This window comes from Sinohyriopsis cumingii, chromosome 8 (genome assembly GCF_028554795.1).
Source record: "Sinohyriopsis cumingii isolate HCF-2022 chromosome 8, ASM2855479v2, whole genome shotgun sequence".
Classification (NCBI taxonomy): Eukaryota; Metazoa; Mollusca; class Bivalvia; order Unionida; family Unionidae; genus Sinohyriopsis; species Sinohyriopsis cumingii.
Genome location: NC_142968.1, coordinates 98024163 through 98046198, shown reverse-complemented (window position 1 = coordinate 98046198; position 22036 = coordinate 98024163). Strand labels below are relative to the sequence as shown.

General features: G+C 34.7%; 1 protein-coding gene across 1 annotated transcript in view; it reads left to right on the top strand.

Moving 5' to 3' along the window:
- Nucleotides 1–22036, top strand: part of LOC149794209 (cilia- and flagella-associated protein 337-like) — a 208382-nt gene that overhangs the window by 175798 nt on the left and 10548 nt on the right. Inside the window, exons 29-30 of the mRNA XM_089968319.1 lie at nt 19525–19645; nt 21522–21622. Of these exons, the coding sequence (XP_089824445.1) occupies nt 19525–19645; nt 21522–21622 (222 nt within the window). The remainder of the gene's footprint in view (nt 1–19524; nt 19646–21521; nt 21623–22036) is intronic.

Below are 22036 nucleotides of genomic sequence, written 5' to 3'. Positions count from 1 at the left end.
ATATTAAATGAATTAGTGTTTTTTTTTTTTTAAAAATGCCAAGCAAACTTGCAGTAATAATTTTACTACCTGCCAATGTATTTAACAGTCATGGTGAAGATTGCCCATGCCTGATGAAAAATCATCACTGCACTCAGTGTAAGAACATTAATTATGATTTTCAAACAATAGGTTTCTCAGACTTAATTAGTTTTATCTATTTGTCAGCTTGGTTGATGTTCTGAGTAGTGTCAGAGAATAATGGACATCTAAGATACTGGAAGCCAGGACACAACAGTGTTATATCAGAATTCATATTAAAAGAACGAGCGTTATAGTAGAGTTCCCCTGTATTGGCATGTTTTAAGAAAGAACATTATTTTGTTATCATTGATTGTCTAGATTATACAGAGTGTTAAAACGGGGGGAGAATTGTCCCTCCGAATTTGGTTTTCGTTATCTAGGGGTTGACCGCCCTCGATGTTATTGCCCAGTTCGAGTAAATGTAAATATAAGTGATGAAACTTATAGGTGAAATAGATAGAGATCTGAGCAGGTATATAGAACAAGCCAACACGAGCCCCCGTACATGTAAACAAACAATTTAATCAATTACATACAAACACTGTGAAAATTCATTACATCAGGAATGTACTCTGCTTTTAGAAATTTAACTTTCTCCGAAATACAAAAAAAACGCAAATAGATCTAAATAAAATAGTTGATCTGTTTACTGATAGATTTAGTTCATCATAGGATCGAGTGAACAATCGAAGTCAACGTCTTGTACGATGTCATAACCTGCTCGTCCTCAGTTTGGCTTGCTCCCTCTGTCGCTGTTCAGACTCTTGGATCTCAGGATGATACTTTCTACCATCCGTCTCAGGATATTCTCAGGATACGTCTTCAGAAATTAATACGTCGCAGGATTGCATCACAGGATAATACGTCTCATACGTCCCATACATCTCATACGTCTCAGGAGCTATTTTCTCCCTTTTAAATAAATATAAATAGAGACAACCTAAATTTCCCGTTATTTATGAAACAGTTAATTCTTCATTATTCTCCCTCGTTATCAGATTCTGCTATCAGTGCTAAACAGACGCTAAGGCTATCAATTGACTCCACATGTCCTATAATGACCCTAGTTAGTCAAATGGCTAATTCGTTACGCCTTGACCTTACACATTAACACATACGCGAGGCCTGGGGTTCTGAGCCAGCCTCAATTTACACAGCGAATAAATAGGATACATCACATCAATCAATTACTAGATCATTTCCGTCAATACACACTTATTCTTAATCAAACGTGAAATCTTCTAAATGTGGCGAATTCACATGGATTCTTGTAATCATATTAACTAATGTAATGTATTAAATTCTTAGAACATAACTCTTATGCAAACAAGACGACAAATTCAAACAATTCGTCAAACTTATCTAAAGAAGATTAATGTACAACTTCCTATGCATAAACTCAACACAGTTATACTTCATAAAGCAAATTATTACACGAATGTAGAAAAAAGATTCATGCAGATACAAGTAAATAACTTCAGCAAAGCATTATATGTGGCATCAACAAATTACATGGAATTGTCACACTACCTTTGCTTTAAACGTTCCTCCCTCTAATCGGTAAATTAGTTCGGCGGTTCCTTTCGACAGTAGTCCCCTTTTTGGACAACAGTTGTTTTACGGAAATTTCTTGCAAATTCCCAGAGTTCTACTTTTTGGGTCTCCTCTTGCAGGAAAAGCTTAGACTGATTAAAATTCGATGCGGGCGATATTAAAACCTATGAAAAAAATTTTGTGTTGGAACACGCCCTCTCATTTAACATAACCAATCAGAATCAAATATCTCTGCCGCCTTTTTCCAGAGGCGCCAAAGTCAGGGTCAACTTGACCTGGTAGTTTGAGTAATAGAGTTTCTGCGTTCTCTCAATTTGTGACAACTTTACCATGAAAATGAAGTTTTCCTTGTCCTAAATTGTCTGCCTGGCTGCTGTATAAACAAATGTTTAATTAGAAACGAAATTCTCCCTCTAAAGGACATTATCGTACACAGCAGTATGGCGATATGATACGCGCTTGTCTCCATAAATCTAATTAATGGTTCTCTGGTCTCAACTAATGTATTCTTGTTAGATCGACATAAAATTTGCCACTTCACACAGAGCCCTGGAACTCATTGGATGAACAATGGTCCTTAATGACCTTTGACATGTTTCATAAAGTTAAATGCTATTATTATAAATATGACAGACATGTAATGTGTAATATAGTAAATATTATAATAACTGAATTCTTTCACATCATTGTTGTACATACAGTGGTAGTTAAGAATTTAAATTTGAATGGTGACAGCTTATCGAGGAATTGTAAATTGAATCAAATCAAATTTTGGGAATGAGATATTATGGTTTGGCAGAAAAATTTATTTTCGTTGGTACTCTCTCTTGTGGATAAAATAAAATAAACATGAAACTCATAAATGAGACTGACCATCTTTTTCATGAATATATGAGCCAAGAGAATTAATTCTACTAACAATGTAATTGGAAAAGGTCAAGTTATTCATTGTCTTTTGAAAAGGAGTGGAATAATGGTCTGAATCTTTTTTGGTTTTTTTTATACTTTGAATTTGTAGATTAGCTTCACAAAAAGCATGAAATTTGATTCTTTTTAATACTCTGTGTATTAACTTACAAGACACAGAGGTCATGGGTTCGATCCCTGGCCGAGTCATACCAAAGACTTGCAAAAATGGTACTAACAGCTGCTTTGCTTGGCACTCAGCATTAAGAGGTTAGTGTTAGGACTGGTTGGCCTGGTATCAGGATAATGTGACTGGGTGGAACATCATGCCACATGTCTGCAGCAAGATGCCCCAGTGCTAGACATTGCTATAAACTGTTACACTGCAGACATTGTAGTGATATGACTGAACAATTGTTAAAGCTATGTTAAAAATCCAAATCACACACACACACCCAACCACAAACTGCACAGATCCATATCTGCCAGTGCTTAATGAAATGGTGGATTTGTGTTTGTCAGTTTAGTTTGAAGTAATCGGTAGAACAAACAAACATACTCTCATCTGCGGTGTGGTGCATTATAAAAGAAGCAGATCAGGGTCTTTGTTGTTTGCAGTTGGACTTGACTTATAAGTGAATAGATATGGTATCTGTATTGTGCCCATAAATTGTATTTATTGTATGTAGTTAATGCACAAGAATTTTATCATGAGACATAACCTGAGATAAATCTTAAGATATATCATGGCTATTATTGTTACATAAAGAACTTCATGAGATGGCAATATTACCTTGCAGCATGGAAAGGGGTAAACAGCATGCTATATGAATAAAGTTGAGTTTCCTTGAACTTTCTATAAGTTTTTTGGAATTGATTGGAGATATGAAAATGCCTAAAACCAATAAGATTTTCTTTCTTGAGATGACAATTTAGATTTGGATTTCTTACTAGGGATATATACTGACAGTAAGTATTTTGAAGATATAGAACATGAGAAAAATTGTGAAATATATGTAATTAATGAAACAAAGAAATTAGAAGTGAACAATTCTGTTAATTCACTGAAAAAGGCTTTGAAGTCTGAGTTTTGTATATGATGGTTTTGAAAACAAGTCTGTTGATAGAGAAAACAAAACATTGGCTGCCCAACAGAATAATAAAAAATATTCAGGGCTCTATGGCCAGCCCTATGAGTATGTGCATGTGTGTGAGGGAGAGAGTACAGCATGATACATTCAGCTGTGGAATATTGTGAGTATGTGAGAGACAGAGTAGAGCATGATGCATTCAGTTGTGGAATGTTGTGAGTATGTGAGAGACAGAGTAGAGCATGATGCATTCAGCTGTGGAATATTGTGAGTATGTGAGAGACAGAGTAGAGCATGATGCATTCAGCTGTGGAATATTGTACATGAGAGACAGAGTAGAGTGTGATGCATTCAGCTGTGAAATATTGTGTGTGAGAGACAGAGTAGAGCATGATGCATTCAGCTGTGGAATATTGTATGTGAGAGACAAGAGTAGAGTGTGATGCATTCAGCTGTGAAATGTTGTGTGTGAGAGACAGAGTAGAGCATGATGCATTTAGCTGTGAAATATTGTGAGTATGTGAGAGAATATTGCATGATGCACTCATTAGAGAGAGGAGAGAGAGAAAGTTCACAGAAAGTCATGGAATCAACTAATCACAGATAAAATGTCACAGGAAAAATATAGATTTATTAAACTTTAATAATAATATGTACATTGTAGTTTTCATAAAATAAATTATGGAAATCTAGCTTTTAAAGATGTAAAGGAAACTGAAGGTGATATTGCAAAGCATGAATGGGAACAATTTTTTTTTTCTCTTTGCACTTGTTTATAACAGAAACTTTAAAATCATATGAATTAACATTGTGAATTATTTAATAAAATGAAGAAAGTAATAAATTATACAAGAAAGAAACCTATTTAATATGGATTTATGAACTCTAATATTAAAGATATTTCAGTAGTTAAATTACATTTATCTGACAGTTAATGAAATAATTGTTAAAACAGTCTTGAAATTCTTAATATCACTACTATTAAATGTAAAATCATTTTGATACTGGGTCATAAATGAAATTGACCAACCCTCAATACAGCCATCACTGTGGTTTTCTTGGAAATGTTTTCTTAAGTAGCTGCTCCCAAATGGCTGACTGTGTCACTGTTTGTAATTAGAACTTTTTAAATAGGCAATCAAAGCATTTTATTGTCAAAATATGGACAGAAACTTGTTATTGGAAACCATTTTTACTGTCACTTCACTGAATTAATTCATGGTTTTATACCCAGTCCTAATAAAAAGGAGGATACAAGATCTGTTTCCAAGGTTACATGTACACCAATCATGCTAGAAGACACTGCAGTAGTGGAAATTTGTGAAAAAATTCAGTACTGATTGCAGAGGTTCCATTTTGTTTCATATCTGTCTCCAGACAGATAACCCAAAACCAGTCCAGCCTCATAGTCATGTTCATAGAGATTCCCATGTAAAGTATATAAAGGCTATGAAAGTCATGAAAGAAAAGCCACCAACTCTAGAATTAAGCCTGCTAAGACCTTTGTTCAAGTTGCTGCCAGCTGTGATGCCCATGAAACAAAAATGCACAGAGAGAACTGCATTAGTGAGATAGATATCAGTGCCCATCACTACACTTTCTGCAGGGCTTCAGAGATAACCATATCCTGCAGCAGAATGTACCACTACTACCAGCAGCCAACAGGTCATACAGCATGACAGTGGTCCACTGATACTCGAAACAAAATTTTGTATTCTGCTTAACAGACAGCCTATGGGGATTAGCCAGTGGTCTAACACTGTAAACTGATGACACCTTATCCATAGCAGTCCACACTCAGCTCTACACTATCCATATTCTTTTCAGAGATGTCCCAATAATAGTTGTTTATACATTGTTACCAAATGAGAATCAGGACACATAGTGGGATTCTTCTGTCCATAGTGGATAGATGCTAATGACTTGAACCTCTGTGTGAATGTTGAGATTGTGTTGATCAATTTTGAAGATGCAGTCATTTATCCATGACAGCTATATTTAGCTGTGACAGTTGTTGTTGGGGATGTTTTTACCATCAAACTCAGTCCACATGAAGAAAGACTGAGCAACTTGGGTTGTCATTATGACAATGATGAATTCAGATTTTCTTTGGTATGATGGTGGGCCTGGTCTTTGTACCATCATTAGCATGAAAGACACTTTGCTCTGATAGTCCACCTGAGTCAGCAGGGTGTCTGGCCTACTTTATCAAAACCTACGGTATTGGTTCTCTTAGACAAGGAAAGAATGGAGGATATAGTCACCTACCAAGATTAATTGTCAGTCAACAGTCCATGACTGTTTTACTTCGGTTGTTTGGAACATACATGATGCCACTGTTGATGATAATCATATGACCGTTAACATTATGAAAGCTGGAATAAAAAGTTCTTCAACCTAATTAGTTATCCTCATCCAAAATTCTGGCAACTTACTGAATGGTGTTGGCAAGAAGAAGCCGCTGTTAGAACTATTCTTCAATGATATACTGATACCATTGCCCCTGTCAGACATGTGCAAATGAGATTCATTTAGCTACAATAACACTTACAGAACATGGGTGTGGTGTTGGCTGGAACATCTGACTTTCACATCAATATTAATTTAATGACATTTCAAGAAAATAATCATGTTAAATAATTTATTGATTTTTATCATGATTACTATAAATTACCTCAATTATAAGATTAAATGTGAACAATATATTATTATATTTTTAATAATTGAAATGAAAAATACAAATGTGACTTTTTGCTAGTGACTTATTTCTACCTAGATTGCTTGTAAAGGTATTGAAGGTAAATATACTTTCCCCAGGTATTTTTTAAACCAAGCCATAAACACATGAATGTGTCCAGTAAGTTAATTACACAATAAACTTTTCCTCGCCGAGTCATTTACTCAATTATAAATTTGTAGTGAACTGATTTCAAAATCCATCTTAATAAGGAAATTAGTAAATAAGAAACTTTTTGATAACTTTAATGAATTGTGTGACAAGCATCTTGCTCCTGTCTGACATTAATACAGTGACTGACTGACATTAACTCATTTGGCCCCAGAGGTTTTTGTAGTTTTTGCCTGAATTGTGCGTAGGAAAGACGTTGGGGGGGTGTGCTATTTCTGAATACATCGTAATACATTGGTTTTCAACAGATTTTTCCTGAGACTAATGCCTAGTTGTATTAGAAACATCATTTTCCATTGGTTATTTTGCCTGCTCATGAGCAGAAGGGTAAAAGTTGGAGTTCTTTTTTTTTTTTATAGCTTAATGGACCCATCATTTTGGTATGGAGACTGCAATTTATTCCAAATGCCCACCTTATCCTGTCTGTGTGCAGTTAAGACTGGTCTGCCTTAGATCTGAGGCCAAAAGGTCTAAAATCTGGAAACAAAATTGCATTCCGACCTCGAGCGAATTTTGGGTGAAAAAAATCCGGGTCCAAAAAATGAGGTTTTTCCCTCTATATTTTGTAGTGCAACTGGAACTTCCAGATTATTTGGTATCATTTTAGAGCTGTATCTGTCTGCTTTTTTTTAATACCACCCACATTAGTGTATCTTAAATGACCTTGATGCTGCAGAGCTTGGAAATAGGGTACAGCCTCATCACGCCTACAGACGGGATCGGGGCCAAATCGGTTAATACAGTGACTGACTGACATTAATACAGTGACTGACTGACATTAATACATTGACTGTGTGACATTAATACAGTGACTGACTGACATTAATACAGTGACTGACTGACAATAATATAGTGACTGTCTGACATTAATACAGTGACTGACTGTTTTCTTCTCCTTTACCTTTATTTATCTTCCATTATTTGTACCTGCAATTGCTCAATTTTCCACCACCACCATGAATAGTACCTTACAAAAAGAAAAATCATTAACACCCAACAGCAAATGCATAAATAAAAACAACAGTAGGAGGCCAGGAGTATTGTTTATTTAGCCAAGTAGGCATTGGAAAATCACTCAGACCTCTGTAACATAGTGTCATATAACAAATACATTCATGCAAAAGTTTTTCTTAAATTAAAATCTTCACATGAAAATTCACTTATCTAAAAGCTTCACATTAAAATGAACTGCCATAATAGTGTCAAGAAAATCTCACTGTCCATGATACTTGGTAACAGTTTGAGAATTATGATGGACCTTTCCAATCTTGGGTTTGATAAAGTCTCTGCTTATATCTAAGTACTCTTTAGTCCTATATACTGGCTTTGAGTTTTGGTTTTGAGGTTCAAAGCATGGCACAATCCACTGACCTTTAGATTGGTAATCAAGTCAGACCATGGCACTGCCAGGTACTGAACCCACAACTGCAGAAATACAAAGCAAGCATATTACCATTTTCAGTATCAAATCCTCTTTTTGATTATCTATTAGAAAGTTATGACAGTAAAATGTTGATTATATACATACCACTTTCAAACTATTTGATAGCAAGCAACCAACAGAATACATAACTTATTCTGTATAAAAGTAGTCAGATAAATGGACAACCAGTTCACTGTTAGCTGTCATTGATCTCTGGTGGAAGCAGTATGAACAACCAATAAATATGCTGCTAGTTTTATTGAGCCCTCCTTTAGTGGAAGCTATATGGACAACCAATACACTTTTAGTTTTTGTTGAGCCCTCCTTGATGGAAGCTATATGGACAACCAATACACTTTTAGTTTTTGTTGAGCCCTCCTTTAGTGGAAGTTATATGGACAACCAATACACTTTTAGTTTTTGTTGAGCCCTCCTTTAGTGGAAGCTATATGGACAACCAATACACTTTTAGTTTTTGTTGAGCCCTCCTTGATGGAAGCTATATGGACAACCAATACACTTTTAGTTTTTGTTGAGCCCTCCTTGATGGAAGCTATATGGACAACCAATACACTTTTAGTTTTTGTTGAGCCCTCCTTGATGGAAGCTGTATGGACAACCAATACACTTTTAGTTTTTGTTGAGCCCTCCTTGATGGAAGGGGTTTACGGACAACCAATTTACAATTTGTATCTGCTGAGCTGAGCCCTCCTTGGATGAAGATCAGCATACTCATTACTGTGGCATCCATGTGCATGTTGTTGTTGCTCCAAATTGTCCCTCCACAACCTAGATTTACTGTAGGTAGTCCAGTTTTTAGATTAAGCTCAGTGTTAAAGTAATTTTACTGTCTAGCTGTTTGTCATTGCTTAGGGTTTTAGCTATTATAATGGTTGACTGGAGAGACCACTAAAATTCAGTTTTTCCATTTGATTTATTATTGGCTTGCTATCAGGGGAACTAATATAAGTGTAATCAAATGGAAATTACCATAGGAAATCAACGTGATCGAATTCTAATGAAAGACGACAATTATAATGGCCTTACTGTACAAAGTGCAGTCATGAAACTATGCAACTACGCAATTTTCTACCAACTGTGCCTCCTATTGCTCTATAAAAGTGGTTGATTGCATTTTGCAATGAAATATTAAAGGTTGAAAGGAAAATAAAATTACATTTTCTTTGTATGTAATCTTCAGGTCTGCAGTTAGCAGCTCGTTTGTGAATGGTTACCAGATAACTCTGTGCAGAGACGCATTAAGGGATAGTGTAATTGTTGGAGCAGAAGATGTAATTGCATGGGACACAAAGATTATCAATAATTAAATTCTTGTCAGACAAGGACATCTCCTTAATAGAATTAGCAGCTACTGCAGACATACACAGAGGAATATGTCTTGCATAATCATTGTCTTTAGAGTTGGATTACATCAACAACAGAATTTCCTTTCTTCTCATGACTAAGGAAAATTCCATACATTCTTAAACTGGATGCAAATGCTCAAATACACTTGACATTTGAAGAGGAAGGGGTTAACAAAAGAGCTGCAGAAACTTACATTTGTATCATGCATACTGTAAAACATTAGCAAGAAACCCATTCTAGAGAATTAAAGCATATTGTTAAAAGCCAAGTATCCACAATCTAACCTGAGTTCATCATTAACTCTTATTGTACCTGCTGTACACAAATGCACCATTTTAAAAGTAAAATAATAGGCTTGGGGCTACTACCCCTGGGTCTAGGTTTGGTGTTGGAGGATTTAGGTGGGGCTACCATCCCTGGGTCAAGGTTTGGTGGTGGAGAATTTAGGTGGGGCTACTACCCCTGGGTCAAAGTTTGGTGTTGGAAAATTTGGGTGTGGCTACCATCCCTGGGTCAAGGTTTGGTGGTGGAGAATTTAGGTGGGGCTACTACCCTTGGGTCAAAGTTTGCTGTTGGAAAATTTGGGTGTGGCTATCACCCGTGGGTCAAGGTTTGGTGATGGAGGATTTGGGTGCAGCTACCACCTTGGAGTCAAATTTTTGTGATGGAGGATTTTGGTCAAGGTTTGGCGAATTTGGATGGGGATGTCTTGATATGTAACTAAAATGCTTGAGGATTTGTCATGCCAAGATATGGAAGTAGTTCTTGTTTTGGTTAATTATATTCTCTTTTGAATTAAATACACCCAGACTAGAGAAATAATTACACATGTTGAAAATATTTAAACCCATGTTTTGTGAAAAACATTAAATAAAAATCAGTGAAAAATATGCCTAACTTCTGATAAATTATTTCCATTTATTTTAGCAGTATTTTCAGCTCCATATAATTACAATACACAGATAAGTTTATTCTTCCACAAAAGCTAATGATATAGTGAAACCTGACTTGATAAATCCCTACTTATAGTAAAATCTGACTTGAAAGACCCCTATTTATAGTAAAACCTGACTTGATAGACCCCTATTTATAGTAAAACCTGACTTGGAAGACCCCTATTTATAGTGAAACCTGACTTGATAGACCCCTATTTATAGTAAAACCTGACTTGATAGACCCCTATTTATAGTAAAACCTGACTTGAAAGACCCCTATTTTGGAAGACTCTCTGTCATGAAAGAACGCAGTTCTCATGCTCCAATCAATGATATCATGGCTGCCAATGATAAACTACCTGTCTTGAGACTGCTCCAGTGGCCTAGTAATTAGAGCGTCCGCCTCAGAGGTCATGAGTTTGAACCCTTACCGAGTCATACCAAAGACTTATAAGAATGGTACTAACATCTGCCTTGCTTGGTGCTCAGCATTAGGAGGTTAGTATTAGGACTCGTCGGCCTGGTGTCAGGATAATGTGACTGGGTGCAACATCATTCTACTTGTCTGCATCATGATGCCCCGTTGCTAGACATCACTATAAACTGTCACACTGCAAGACACCGTAGCAATATGACTGAAAAATTGTTAAAGCAATGTTAAAAATCCAAATCAAACACACACACACACATGGTTTCTCAAGATGGATTTGTTGTATTTCTTCAAATTATCAGTATATTGGTTATACAGTAGTGTGGGTTATGATGGTGGAGATGATCACGTCCCATCACTAACTCTTGTTTCACTGTTTCACATTGAAAGGAAGAAAAGAACACACATGCACCATATTGATGTGTTTCATATGCCTCCAGGAGACTTGTGCAATCACATGACAGAATAAATAATTATAATTGTCAAACTTTGCATCAGTAGAATAGAATCCATCTTATTGATTATGTTTCTGATTTCAAAAGTATGCTAGACCATGGCATGAACAGCATAAAACTTGTGAACCAATTTGAACAACCTTGTGTTTTTTTCCTTGTAATCCAAATAAATTTGCCTCTCAGATATAGAATCAGGTAATCTGGTAGTGATACCATATATTGATGAGAATTTTGGTGAAGGAATATCCAGCACATTTCAACCATCAAAGAAATACCTGCATTTTTAAGTTCTGATTTTATTCCTGCAATTTTAAATGAAAAGCAAAAATGAAAAAATCATTTACTGTGATATCAATAAAATTATTATCACTTGATAATAACCACAGGCTTGAGTATAGTTCATAATGGCCACTATTTACAACTGAGATTTTTTTTTCTTGCTGCTTCTGAGCTTGAGCCTTGAAATTTTATGTTAGCCAATTGCAAAGGGCTTTACCTTTGTGACACCACTTCTAATTGGCTGACAGTGAAAATTCAATCTAAACCTAAGCCATGAGTTTTATGATCTGCATACCCCATCTGCTGGCACTTTATGTTATGGTATATCAGGGTCCTGCTGTTCAGTTGGTTTGTGGGTTCAGCTGATATAGAAGTTGTATTATATTTGCCAATTTTTTCAGCTGATTATGTTCTGTGTTATATTATGTTTATCATACAGCATTAGGGCAACCTTACCAATATCACATGATCCATCAGGTCACATTGTGACTGGTTTCAGTATATGATGTAGGCCCTATCAGGCAAGGGTAACAGTGATCGTCTTTAAAAGTGTTCAAACATCAGTATATGATGTAGGCCCTATCAGGCAAGGGTAACAGTGATCGTCTTTAAAAGTGTTCAAACATCAGTATATGATGTAGGCCCTATGAGGCAAGGGTAACAGTGATCGTCTTTAAAAGTGTTCAAACATCAGTATATGATGTAGGCCCTATCAGGCAAGGGTAACAGTGATCGTCTTTAAAAGTGTTCAAACATCAGTATATGATGTAGGACCCTATCAGGCAAGGGTAACAGTGATGGACTTTATAAGTGTTCAAACATTAGTATATGATGTAGGACCCTATCAGGCAAGGGTAACAGTGATGGACTTTATACGTGTTCAGACATCAGTATATGATGTAGGCCCTATCAGGCAAGGGTAACAGTGATCAACTTTATAAGTGTTCAAACATCAGTATATGATGTAGGACCCTATCAGGCAAGGGTAACAGTGATGGACTTTATAAGTGTTCAAACATTAGATATATGATGTAGGACCCTATCAGGCAAGGGTAACAGTGATGGACTTTATAAGTGTTCAAAAATCAGTATATGATGTAGGACACGATCAGGCAAGGGTAACAGTGATGGACTTTATAAGTGTTCAAACATCAGTATATGATGTAGGACCCTATCAGGCAAGGGTAACAGTGATGGACTTTATAAGTGTTAAAACATTATTATATGATGTAGGACCCTATCAGGCAAGGGTAACAGTGATGGACTTTATAAGTGTTCAAACATCAATATATGATGTAGGACCTATCAGGCAAGGGTATCAATGATAGATTATGTAAGTGTTCAAACATCGATATATATGATGTAGGACCCTACCAGGCAACGGTAACAGTGATGGACTTTATAAATGTTCAAACATCAGCATTAAGGCTTCCTCATTGATAGTGCCTAACCATTAGAGTCATCACAACTTGAATAAACCCAATTTCTTTGGCTCACTCTCTGCCAGTCTTCAGACATTTATAACTACAGTTGAAGGGTCTCAGACTGGGTTTTCTGCTAGACCAATGCTAAATTTGATTTTGATCTACTAGCACTCAATATTTATTTGTACAAATGTGCGCTCTGGATATCCCCATGGACACTGACAATATTTTTGTTGATATTAACTCATGTTTCTCACAATTCGAAAGGCAATGCTTCAGAATAGAGTTTTTTTTCTAGCTATGAAATTGAAAATGCAAGATTTGGACCCATATTTTGTATCACAAGAATCTCTCTAAAACTTGAAAGCAGACTGCCATACTAAAGTCACCCAGTCATTTGGACAATGAAATTATGGATCAGCTTGGCCTCATTGAAATTATGGATCAGCTTGGCCTCATTACAGCCTTTTCCAAGAGTCCTGACTTAAGGTTATCAAGATTTATAATCAATATCATGTGTGCTCATGGCTCTCCATATCCCCCTTTATATTCTTCTCACAATTTCCTCCAGCATACAGAAACCTTTGCAGGAAAATGGTTATCATGTATCTTTAAAAAGTCGAAACTATCCAGCATTCCAACTGTTTTGTAAAAGTCATAGGCTGTAGGATGAAAGAACTTAGCAAGAGATTTAAAATGATAAGAACAGAAACAACCCTGTCATTGATGAAGTTGCGAATAAACTTTGGAACTAATCCAGGTTTGACATTTCCTATCTTTATTTTGCAATTTCCAAATGTTTGGCTTCAGAGTCGTGAATGAACACAGAAATGTGAATTTAAAATAAGATTGAATCAGATTAGTGATTCTGATGGTGTTCATTGTTGGGAATTTGGAGGACATGTCTGAAAATAGGCAGGTTTGTCTCAACCATGGGAATTTGGAATCTTAATTGCTCACACAGTGAGAAAGCAAATCAAATCCAAGGAATGATGTAGTCTTAAATGCCAGATACCTGTCTTTGATTCTATCCACAGAATGGTTTTATTGCAAGCCATTACATTGTAGATCACCGTCTGATCCACCCAGCTTTGCTGGCCATTACATTTTAGATCACTGTCCAATCTACCCAGCTTTGATGGCCATGACACTGTAGATCACTGTCTGATCCATGCAGCTTTGCTGGCCATTACATTTTAGATCACTGTCTGATCCACCCAGCTTTGCTGGCCATTACATTTTACATCAGTCTGATCCACCCAGCTTTGCTGGCCATGACACTATAGATCACAGTCTGATCCACCCAGCTTTGCTGGCCATGACACTGTAGATCACTGTCTGCTTTGCTGGCCATGACACTGTAGATCAGTCACAGACTGTTTGCTTGCTAGTTTTTTTCTCTATATGTATAATTGTATTTTGGACCTGACCTTGTCCAAAATCACATTCATGTTATAGCTGACCAGTAACTTCTGTTTTGAGGGCAACAACAGACATAGCTAATATTTTTCCTATGATTGTGGATTAAGTATTCAGATTATTATTACTGCTAACAGGTTTATCTCAGTCTGGGTCTGGGACATTGGAATTACCCCCTAGAATAACCCCGTCTACCTGATGTTTACCAAATTCTTTATTATAATTTTAGTAACATATTTTATTTTGTTAACAACTTAGAATGAACTAGAATGAAAAATTCCATTAAGTGACAGAGTATTTCCAGAAAATGGTAATTGCAACCTTTGTCAAGTAGAGGGTTTTATAATCTTGTTTACTTGAGAAATTATTCATTCATGTGATAACATCAGAAGCAGTATCATTTATATTGTTCTGTTTAGTTTTGATTTGGGTGGAATCATTTATTCAAAATATTATTCACTGGAAATACAAAGTGCTTATCTGTAATATTCTTGGACCGGAACATTAAATTGGAATTATAGTGAATTCAGATAAGGACATCTTGGATCATATTTATTGTAATTAGTGGGAAGATTGTTAGCACTTCAGCACACTTTAGGCCACTGGTACATTCAAAACTACAGGCACATCAGCACCTTCAGCACTGGATCTTTTTCAGATGCCACTGGAATGAAATTAGAACTTCATTCATTAAGACTGATGATAGAACTTTTAGACTATTTGGGATTTAATTCATAATACTGAATGTTCTTTTTAAATTTTCACTTTGTATTCTAGGGAAATAAATTATTTATTGAATGTTACAAAACCTGCTGGTTTTAGCTCTTTTCTGTTGCTTAGTTTATGACCATAGATTTGTAATAGGAAATACACATACATATAATTTAACTACTGCATATTCAAAGTGGATATGTGACTATACCTGCTTTATCAAAGGAACCAGGTTATAATAAAGGGCACTATAGTGAGGGAGTGTTATACATAAAACTGGTGTTCGAGATGACTGATATTTATACAGTAGTGGAGCAATCATTAGCAACCATTCAGGGCAAGGGCAAGAATCTTGTGTGAGCACTTTGTATAATGCAGAATGTTTACAGTAAGGTAGTGGTTTCACATGCTGGATACTGTAGCAGTGCATTTGAAACTTACATGCACAGGTTAAAACACATGCTAAAGGATACAAGTAATGCTTTGCAGTCTCCAAACCCAGACAAGGCCATGAGACCAAACCCAGTCCAAACTGAATGACTCCAAATCCAGTCCAAACTGAAAGACCCCAAACCCAGTCCAAATTAAATGACTCAGACCCAGTCCAAACTGAAAGACCCCAAACCCAGTCCAAATTAAATTACTCCAGACCCAGTCCAAACTGAATGACTTTTGAATAATAAATTACATCCCAAGCAAAATTGTGTGAACCCTGTTAATTCAGTAGAATAGAAACTGTGAACTCATGTCATGGGTAGATGGGCAAAAATCAGATATGAAAATTATTTTTCTGTGAAAAGATTACTCATTGAACAAGATAATGGTTAAGTATATACATTATCTTTTGATTAATGCATGAAGATATATGATTGTAATAGCATCATTTTCTTCTAAAGTCACTGGGGAAAAAAGTAACAGAAGATTTCAATTTTTTATTCATTTTCTAATTAGAGAACTGTGTCATTTATTTTTTTGCCCTGAAAATTTGCTTTCAGGACTTCAATATAAAATGTACCCAGTCATACTGAGTTCATTCATTTGCATGTTTTTCATTATTAGATCTACAATTATAATCCCCATATGTTTACTCTACCACCATACACATATTATATTGATGTGATTTTTATGTAAATTACACTGTCAGCTTATTATTAACAGTAAGTGGGAACCACAGTAAGAGAAGGAGTCATCTTAAAGTTCATTTACATTATTAAATCATGTAAGAACAGGAAATTACATCAGCTTGCTGTACTCATTATTACCACATTAACAAGACATAGTTTGATATGGATATATGTCTAATTTATATCACTTGTCATGTGTACATGTATTTATGGGAAATAACACTTGCTTTAGTGATGTGTGTATATGTATGTATTAGATGTACATGTATATGGGAAATAACGCTTGTTGTTTTAGTTATGTGTATATGTATGTATTAGATATTTATGGGTAATAACACTTGTTGTTTAGGTGATGTGTATATATTTGTATGTATTAGATATTTATGGTTAATAACACTTCTTATTTTAGTGATGTGTATATATTTGTTTGTATTAGATATTTATGGGTAATAACACTTGTTGTTTTAGTGATGTGTATATGTATGTATTAGATATTTATGGGTAATAACACTTGTTGTTTTAGTGATGTGTATATATTTGTATGTATTAGATATTTATGGGTAATAACACTTCTTATTTTAGTGATGTGTATATATTTGTATGTATTAGATATTTATGGGTAATAACACTTGTTGTTTTAATGATGTGTATATGTATGTATTAGATATTTATGGGTAATAACACTTGTTGTTTTAGTGATGTGTATATGTATGTATTAGATATTTATGGGTAATAACACTTGTTGTTTTAATGATGTGTATATGTATGTATTAGATATTTATGGGTAATAACACTTGTTGTTTTAGTGATGTGTATATGTATGTATTAGATATTTATGGGTAATAACACTTGTTGTTTTAGTGATGTGTATATGTATGTATTAGATATTTATGGGTAATAACACTTGTTGTTTTAGTGATGTGTATATGTATGTATTAGATATTTATGGGTAATAACACTTGTTATTTTAATGATACTCCTCTCATTGGATTTTATATGAATAAACTGCATTGAATTGATGTATGTGTTTTAAAAGTGCTTTATGAAACTTATTAAATGGCTATGCAAAAACAGACATCTGGTGGCACTAAAAACCCACGCTGTATTAAACTTATTGAATGGCTATGCAAAAAGAGACAGTTGCAAGCCTGGAGCTGTGCGGTAAACATTTTATTCTTTTTTCTTGTAAATTGTAAAGTTTTGCATTTTGTTATTTCAGTCATTAGGAGTGTAACCTAGCAATCTGCCACTGTCATCAGCTACTCTGCCAGTGTGATCTACCGCTTTGCCACAGATAATTACAATAAAACAATCACATCCCAATCTTCCAACCTGTCCATTGATAATTAAATTATTTCCCATTTAAAATTTAGATTAATAAAATTATCCACTGCAGTCTTACTCAGACCATATCCACAGTCTGACTATTGGTCTTAATGTAAAGTTTTTTTTTGTATATATAGATCTGAGTCGTGATATAGGTTTTCAGTCCAGTTCAGATTTTATCCCCAGTCTGAGCAGTTGTCTAATTTTGGAGGTTATACGGTATATGCAGATTAGAGTCATTATAGATGTTTCCAGTCTAATTCAGACCACATCCACAGTCTGAGCAATTGTTTTAATTTGGAGGTTGTACTATTTATGTAGATCTGAGTCGTTATAATGGTTTCTGATCAAATTCATACCATGTCTCATGCCAGAGTGATCTGTGTGTGTGCATATATATATATATATATATATATATATATATATATATATATATATAGGTTTAAGTCATAACAAGGTTTTCACATTTACCCAAAATTTGTGCTAGATTTTGTTTATCACTAAAAATATTACAAATTGCAGGAACAAAATCTTTATTATAAATGTTTATGTTCCTACATGAACTTCTGATTGAATTCTACTTGAATGTGTTTTATTTATTATTAGAGGGTTCATTTTTTGCATGTCCAGGAAATAGTTACTGGGCCATACAAGTGTAGGAATGTACAGTTTAGAAGGAGTCCTGCCAGCACATTGGTGTAATTTATGTTGATGACTTTTTGGCATATCAGGTGGCTGACAAAAAGCAGGTGCATGCAAGATGATTAATTTGTTAAATTCTGTAATAAATGTTCCCTTGTGATTTATGGAAAAGCTGGAAGAGATTAAAAAAAGAAAACACAGAGGGAACATGCAGGTTGCACACCATTAAAAAGCAAAATTGAATCAGGTCTCGTACTGCTCTAGTCATCACATGTCTTTGATGGAGCTCAATCATACACCTCTAAAAAAAAGGTTGAAAAATGTTATTTTCATTTGTATATAGGAATAGCAATCATAATTTATTTTTCTTTCTGGTATCAACAGTCACCAAGTCCCTTAGTTGTGTTAAAACCCTCACCGTTTGGGCTTAGACTAAGCGACCCTCTTGGGATTCAGTGAATGTTGATACCAGAAGAAACATGTTTGTACCCTGAATTCATGCACCTGATGCAACAATGCTCTGAGAATGTTACATGATTTAACTTTGCATGGTGTTATATTATTTTGTAACATGCAGTATGTAAAGAAGTTATATCTGGTGTGACCTTGCAAGGTCTTACATCACAATATTAGATACAATATGCCTGAAGTTGTAACACTACTAAATATTAATATTATGTGATTCTAGAAATTACATCAGTGTTTGACACAATATACCCTGCAATTTTGACTACTGAATATAAATGTTATGTGATGCTTGGTATTACATCACAATGTTAGATATATTATACCCTGAAATTATGACACTTCTAAATATAAATGTTATGTGATGCTAGGTATTACATCACAGTGTTAGATACAGTATGCACTGAAGTTATGACACTACTAAAAATATAAATGCTATGTGATGCAAGGCATTGTGTCACAATGTTGGATATGTTATGCCCTGAAATTATGATACTACTAAATATAAATGTGATGTGATATAACTGTGCCAAGTGTGCCAAGTGTTACATCATAGTTTTAGATTCAATATGTGATATACCATTGCTAAGGTGTTACATCACAGTGTTATATTCAGTGTGTGATATACCCTTGCTAGGTGTTCTATCACAGTGTTAAGTTCAGTATGTGATATACCTTTGCTAGGTGTTATATCACAGTGTTAGATTCAGTGTGTGATATACCCTTGTTAGGTGTTACATCACAGTGTTAGATTCAGTGTGTGATATACCCTTGTTAGGTGTTACATCACAGTGTTAGATTCAATATGATATAACCTTGCTAGGTGTTATATCACAGTGTTAGGTTCAGTGTGCGATATACCCTTGCTATGTGTTATATCACAGTGTTAGGTTCAGTGTGTGATATACCCTTGCTAGGTGTTATATCACAGTGTTAGATTCAATATGTCATAGAGTAATGACATCATTAAATATGAATGTGATAAAACATTTATTTTTCAGGCCCTAGAGACACAAGACCTGCAAGAAGTACCAGTTATCACCAAGCCAGACTCTGACAAATACTTCCTAGAGAGACCACCAAGTGTTGATATCTCAAAGAAACTTCCAGCCCTTGCTGAGAGTGAGTCTCTCTCTCTCTCTCTCTTTCATAAATAATAAATATATAAATATGCACACACATACAGACTTAATGAGTTTGATTTATTTTTTTATCAGTTCCCTTAGACTTTTAAGATTTAACTTTCTCATCTTACCAGACATATATGAAGGTGAAGGTATTGCCTTTTATAAAGGTTCTTAAATTTCAATCAGTGATTAATATATGGGCATATATGATTAATATATGGGCATATCATTTGAGGAAAGAGATTGTAAAGCTACAAACCTCTGAAGATTGGTTTATTGTGAAACCCAGATGATATGTATTCTAATTAGCCCAATTTTTACATATTCTGGTTAGCCAAATGTTTAATTTCTCTGAAGTTAGTGACATAATAAAAAACATTCCTCATTCCTATTCCTATTGGCTGTGAGAATGCATTTAATTATTTACACAGTATTGTTATTTTACCTTACCTGGCCATATTGGCAAGTAAACTCATGTTATAGTATGTCCATCATACATCATATATCATCCGACAACCATCTTTTGTCCATCAAAAATTGCTGTTTTCAGCCACTTATCTAAACCACTCAACGAGTTTGAACCAAATTTGACAGGGTGCATTCTGGCATTGAGGCCTTTTAATTTTTTGTACACATAATGTATATCCACTCTTAAATATGGCTTCCATTACTAAAATAAAAATATCTTTTAAGGACTTCTAAATAAAGCTGCAAAACAAAATTTGACCAAACAGGACAGGAAACATCATGGTGAGGGTTACCTTTTAATTTTATGCAAAAACTGCCAATACACAATCACTAAAAATTAGAAAACCTTAAATAAAAAAAAGTTTATTAAAAATTAATCTGCCATCAAATATGGGCAACATCTGAAAAAGACAAACTTAAACTTGAAATGGCAAATGCTGAAAAACTTAAATAGTATTACAGAAAGCATCTGAGCATAGAGGTGTCACAAATATGTATAAATAAATGATGCCATCAGGTTTCAAAATATGAAGAAAAAAAAACTTAAAATTGTTTTTTTTTCCCTTAAAAACTGATGAAAATAATTAAATGAAATTTGAGAAAAGCAAATTTATACAATCTGTCAAATCCAGCTGTAAAGTATTTCTTATAATACAAAATTTTCTGATAAACCATCTTAGCTAACTGTCATAGTATTTTGCTTATGGCAGATGTTATTAGCTAGATGATTGGTCTTAGTGCACTGGGACCTCTTGTGTTGGTTTTTTTCCTCAGAATAATTCATTTGATTTTTATCAAGTCATGTCCAAGCATCTTTCTCAATCTAATTTATACCTAGCAAATGTACTGCACTAAGAAAAATGAAAAAGAAGATTCTCATACAATCTGTGTTTTTAATTTCTACCAAGCAAAATATTCAATTTTTAGTATATTTACTGCAAATAAATTTATTTTGATGCATTTCAGTTTTCATTCTTTTGCATAATTACATTTTCATATGTATTTTCATAGTAATAAAGGAAGATCCTTCTGTTGCCACAGAAAGATCTTAGGTTGTCAAGTCCTTCAATTGTTTTTTTTTCTTTTACCAACCATGAAATTCATTAAAAAAAAAACAATTGTGAATTCACAGTAGTTTAAGCATCTTGGTGAATTCATGGTACTTCAGCCACTTGGTTAAATTCACAATAGTTCAGACAGCTTGTTGAATTCATGGTAATTCAAGCAGCTTGTTGAATTCATGGTAATTCAAGCAGCTTGGTTAAATTCACAGTAAATTAGGCAGCTTGGTGAATTCACAGTAATTAAAGAAGCTTGGTTAATTTCCAGATAATTTAGGCAGCTTAGCAGGTGTTATGTAAATGCATTACACAGCGATAATTACATTTTTCTTATCCCAACAGCACTGAAGACTGCCTATGATGAGAAGTCCCTGTTCCCTACGTATATTCGTGAATTTGAGATGAGGATGAAGACTTATCACCATTCGATCCTTCAGGGGGAAGTAAGTTTGATAAGCATAGTTCTTAATTGGAGGAGCTTATACACTTAAGCTGAAATACTCTTAACATTCTAAGGTAGTCTTGAAGTTAAATATATTAGATTGTTCGTGGGTATGCAAAATATTTTTTGTCCACTACCATGTAATCTGTAGAAATGGCCATCCATCTGTCACACTTTTATCTCGACATATATAACTTAAATCAAAGACTCCTTCCCCACAATTTCTGACATGTTCCTTCTTCATAGAAGAGAGTACATTGGTCAGAACAAAGACTTTTTCTACCATCTAGCCAACTGTACTTCTCTCCAGTGTAGGTTTTGGCCCTTGATCTGAAACAGATTTTAATTGGTGTTTTGACATCGTTAAACAAGTCCTGCTGTGAACCACTGTCTAAAACCTTGCTGACTCACCTTT